Below are 5,054 nucleotides of genomic sequence, written 5' to 3' on the forward strand. Positions count from 1 at the left end.
AAGATGCTTTCCATGATTGGATTCAGGTGGACCTTTTGCAACAAGTCTGCCCTGTCTGTAAGCACTTGCTTGACTACCTCCATATCAGTATAGCAAATTACGGTATATGGGGTTATTGGAAACACATCTCTTTCTAAAAATATCAACTATACATGAATTCAAAGGACACAATGCATGAGACAACATTGTAGTGTCTCAAGAGGATTTAAACATACAAGTATACAACTACATACACAACCAAGATTGGAGTTTATTTACTTGTGTGCCACCTTCCCAAATCACATCAATTTTACAAAGCACATCACACGCCGCACATCCATCTTGCCTCTTTTCTAGGCAGAACATAGATATTATTTATTACAAACGACACAAATTAATATATTAAATGTCACTTTTTTTCTCCATCCATCAGTTTCCTCACGATTAGGGGAAGGCCATACCTAGGTGCAAGTGAGATGAAGTTCCTGGGCATGTGAACATACTGGGAAGAGAGGGAGAAGGAGAATCTTCTCAGGATCATCGTCATCACAGTCTGCACCTCGATCATGGTATAGTTCCTCCCTGGGCACCCACGTGGCCCGCATGAGAAGGCCAACATTGCATACGTGTTGTTGGCAGCCCCCAAGACGCCTTTCTCAAACCTCATGGGGTTGAACTCGTCGGCGTCGAGGCCCCAAATCTCCTTGCTCCGGTGCAACGTCATGACCGGAATTGTTATCATGGTTCCTTTTCGAAATTTGATGTTTGCTAATGTTGTGTCAGACGCGGTCTTCCTCAGCAAGAACGGCAGGGGACTGTAGAGCCTCAGTGTCTCAAGAAGGAACATGTTAAGCTGCATTGGCATATATGCACCAAGATATCAGAGAATTTATAAGACATGAATCGAAGTATTATGTCTTATATGCACATACTAGCTTGAGTTTGCCAAGGACTTGGATGCTATTGATATAGGGGGCTTCGCCATCATCATCCCTGCATTCTCTCAGCACTTCCTCCCTGAGCCTCTCTTGCCATTCTGGGTAGATGGTGAGCAAGAACATCCCCCAGGTGAGGAGGGTGGCACCTGTGTCCTGCCCTGCGGCGAAGATGGTCTTGCACTCACTGATCATCTCATCGCTGCTCAATGACTCGACTTCTTCTGACTTGTTTGCCCGCAGCATCAACCCGATTAGGTCATCTCCGTCGACACCACTGGCAAGCCGCTCCTTTATGAGCCGTGTTATCTTGCTCGTTATCGACCTGTCAAGTTTCCATGCCTGAAAGTTACGGCGGGTCGGCAGGTATCTGTATACACCAACAAATTTTTATTTAGCTAGACATATAGTGTGATCTGGCTGCCCTTCCAATGCTTAATTAATGTGCGGTTTTGCTAAATCTACAAATGTTTATACCTAAATCCGGGTATTCGAGGATCTGCAAGCGCATGCACCGCGAGCTTCTTGATCTCCTTGCCCTCGGCGAACACCTCCCGGGCTTCTTTGTAGTGCGCGCCGAAGATCACCCGTTCGATGACTCCTAGAGTCAACTCTTCAGCGTAGCACCCCATGTCTATCTTGGCTTGGTGGCCGTCACCCTTTTCTATTAGGTTGCACCATTGCACAATCATCTTTTGTGTGCTTTCCCTTGTCATAGCTGACACAGACTACCCCATAGGATAAACCACCAAAAGTAGGCCATTTAATTTAGTCCAACAAAGCAGACGGCTAAAATAAACTTAATTACTACCGTGTTGCATAGATTAAAAAAGAACTACCGTGTTGCAACAACCTTGAGGTTCTCGTGGTAGAAGATCGGGTATACGACTCTGCGATGCCGTTCCCAGTCATCACCGTTTGTGGTCAGAAGCCCTTTGCCGAAGATGCGTTCCAAGCTTGGGTTCAGGTAGTCCTTCTGGAACAACTCGGTCCTGTCTTCCAGTACTTGCTTGACTAGCTCCAAGTCGGTAGAATATATCGTCGGTGTTGGTCCCAACCAGTACAGAAATGTTTTCCCTGAGTAGATACCCGTACATATATATGAGTACTATATGATGAATAATCAGTCTTTCAGATGATAAAAAGTGAGAAACATTTCATGCATTTACCGTAATCGGCGGCCCATTTGTGAAAGAAAGGATTGACGCGGGAGGTGTAGTCGTGGCTGCCGATATCCAGAGGCGTCTTTCCTCTCTCGGCAATCAACATCTGTTTCATCTCCCACAAAGACCCAAGGACGAATCTGTAAGGTGGCCCTCGTATCCCCTGCCGTTCAAACCAGCCGGCGAAGGCATACGGCCTCCATACCAGATGCCACAGGGACCTCGAGATCAGCCAGAGTGTAAGGATGGCGGCAAGGGCGTGTACCATTACTACCATGGTCGCCTCCATGGATATACTACTCCTAGTCAATGGTGGGTTTATTCTAAGTCTTAGATCGTGGCTAGTTATATGGGCTGGACGTGTGTCATTGTCCCGGCGTTTCCGGTTGTGAAGTTACAATGGTACGGTTAATCTGTTGCAGCTTCATGCCATACTGTTATTTCGGCAAGTGTGTCTTATAATTACATGCATGCGAGGAAATAGCCACCATGTGATTTGAGTGTTGAGTTGGTATTGGTTGCTTCACTTTCACACTCATAATATAACTTTAGGCTTTTATTTTTTATTTTTGCCAGAATCGAACTTTAAGTCATAGAGCCCTGCCAGCGAACAAAGTGAACGTGTTGTGAAAATGTAATAATATGACCATTTTAATCAGAGTCAAATGCATTTCATTTTGTCATTATTGACCAAAGATATTATGTGATAGAAGATAAGATGAAACACTTAGTTGTAAACTTGTAATACTCCTTTACTGTTAAATAAAAAATAAAAACTTGTAATACTCCCTACTAAAGTTGTATTAAAGCACTGACAATTAATATGGATCGGATCGGAGTATTACATATCGTATTAACGTGCAATTTTGTTTTTGGTTTTGAAGATCTTAAACAAATTCAGACACCACTGAGTCAATATTTGCATGAAAATTCATTTTGTAGTTGATAAAATTGCCGGTTTTTTTATTGATACCAAATGATAGCATGTGCTTGGATAGTGAGACTACAACCAAGACCTGCCAACAGAAGTCGTTGAGAGTACTATAAAATTTTGCGACCAAGATTGAACCAGAAAAGTAACATAGAAAATATGCATCGTTCGTGATCAATGGCAGAATAGACATGCGAGTTTGCACAAGTAATAACATAGAAGCATTTTAGCCATGTTTACATATAAAGCAAAGCAAACATGAAACACCAATAACGAGATGCTGAACATGTGTTGGTCGAGAAGGCAGCAGAGGTGTCCATGTCGGTGCTGTTGGCCTCGCCATAGACCGTTGTCGGGGTGGTTGCATGCCGTCTAGAAAGTAATCGGTCACTTGCGCGCAATTGTCCATAGACATGTCGCCTCCTCATTGGATACAGGTGCTCAAGAACAAAACGGGCAACCCAAAGATCCTTTCATGTTTGTGTAACTTGAAGAGGATGTGAAATATGTAGAGCCTTTCATAGCTGTGAAATCTCATGGCATAGGTTTTAGGTATCCATTTCTATAAGTTCGTATAGAACCAAAACACGAAAACTATATAAGAGCGTCAAGTCGCATCCAGAAGAATCAAGGTTTATGTACTGCTTCTGCAACATCAAGAGGAATTAAGCTAACAAGACAATCAGTTAAAAAAAGATAACATGAAAAAGGAAGAACTTCCAACACCCTCAATAAGGTCACGATGTCCATGGGCACCACCGTTGTTATGTAATAGCAACGATAGATGATCTATATTTTCGGTCGTCAAAAGCTTATACGTGTTGATAGGCAGGGGCGGAGCTACAGGGTGGCCAGGGTGGGCCGCGGCCCACCCTGGGATTTAGTTTTGGCCTATATACCTATAGAGATGGGCCAAAGAATGCATTTTTTGGCCCAGTAACATTTGACCCAAAAAAAACCACGCCCGTGAGGCTCTCTCGCTCTCGGCCGAGCACATGACCACACACACGAAGCTACAACTTGCCTGACGCTCGCCGCCAGCCGCCCCGTCCCCGCCTCTGCTTGCGTCACCGCCCTTGCCCGTTGCCGGCAGCCCATTCCCCCAGGAAGCTCCTCTGCACCTTCCTCTCCGGCGCGCCCTCGGCCTTCCCGGTGCTAGGGGAATGAAATTAGATAGGCCGAGGAGAGGATGTTCTCTTTATCTCTACTATCTAAAAAGAACCTAAGGTTCCTTTAAATGAAATCAGAGAGGATGTTCTATTTATCTCTACTATCTAAAAATAACCTAAGGTTCCTTTCCTGCCAGAAGGGCCGTGTACTGCCAAGCCTTTCGCTCATCCTCCCACTCCACATCCAATCTCCACCAATTCATTTTTGTCGCCCCTCTTCCCTTAAGCGCACAAAAAAACAGTAGACACCGCATATCCGTCTTCTCACACGAAAACCTAGGGCGCCTCGCCTAACTCCGCGGTGAAGGAAATATGACCTAGAGGCAATAATAAAGTTGTTATTTATATTTCCTTATATCATGATAAATGTTTATTATTCATGATAGAATTGTATTAACCGGAAACTTAGTACATGTGTGAATACATAGACAAACAGAGCGTCCTTAGTATGCCTCTACTAGACTAGCTCGTTAATAAAAGATGGTTAAGTTTCCTGACCATAGACATGTGTTGTCATTTGATGAATGGGATCACATCATTAGAGAATGATGTGATGGACAAGACCCATCCATTAGCTTAGCATAATGATCATTTAGTTTTTCTTCTATTGCTTTCTTCATGACTTATACATGTTCCTCGGACTATGAGATCATGCAACTCCCGAATACCGAAGGAACACCGTGTGTGCTATCAAACGTCACAACATAACTGGGTGATTATAAAGATGCTCTACAGGTGTCTCCGATGGTGTTTGTTGAGTTGGCATAGATCGAGATTAGGATTTGTCACTCCGTGTATCAGAGAGGTATCTCTGGGCCCTCTCGGTAATGCACATCACTATGAGCCTTGCAAGCAATATGAGTAATGAGTTAGTGAT

General features: G+C 44.0%; 1 protein-coding gene across 2 annotated transcripts; it reads right to left on the minus strand.

The window, feature by feature from the left end:
• Window positions 1-230: 230 nt before the first annotated feature.
• On the minus strand, window positions 231-2,381 carry LOC125556505 (cytochrome P450 709B2-like). 2 transcript variants are annotated; one of them, XM_048719228.1, is made up of 5 exons: window positions 2,084-2,381; window positions 1,768-1,991; window positions 1,392-1,642; window positions 912-1,239; window positions 231-832 (listed from the first exon to the last, which is right to left on the minus strand). In XM_048719228.1, the coding sequence occupies exons 1-5, from the start codon at window positions 2,364-2,366 to the stop codon at window positions 389-391; spliced, it is 1,530 nt and encodes a 509-aa protein (XP_048575185.1). In that variant the 5' UTR covers window positions 2,367-2,381; the 3' UTR covers window positions 231-388. The 2 variants fall into 2 exon arrangements, with proteins under 2 accessions (XP_048575185.1, XP_048575184.1); XM_048719227.1 differs by having other exon boundaries at window positions 912-1,284.
• Window positions 2,382-5,054: the final 2,673 nt, after the last annotated feature.

Source organism: Triticum urartu, chromosome 5, assembly GCF_003073215.2.
Source record: "Triticum urartu cultivar G1812 chromosome 5, Tu2.1, whole genome shotgun sequence".
Taxonomy (NCBI): domain Eukaryota; kingdom Viridiplantae; phylum Streptophyta; class Magnoliopsida; order Poales; family Poaceae; genus Triticum; species Triticum urartu.

What these genes read in the sequence shown, in the direction of transcription:
- LOC125556505 (XM_048719227.1), bottom strand. Translation starts at nt 2,366, where the DNA reads ATGGAGGCGACCATGGTAGTAATGGTACACGCCCTTGCCGCCATCCTT. An exon ending in CAAATGGGCCGCCGATTACG is followed by an intron (nt 1,992 to 2,083) that starts GTAAATGCATGA and finishes GTATCTACTCAG; the next exon opens with GGAAAACATTTCTGTACTGG. An exon ending in TCCTTGGCAAACTCAAGCTA is followed by an intron (nt 833 to 911) that starts GTATGTGCATAT and finishes ATGCCAATGCAG; the next exon opens with CTTAACATGTTCCTTCTTGA.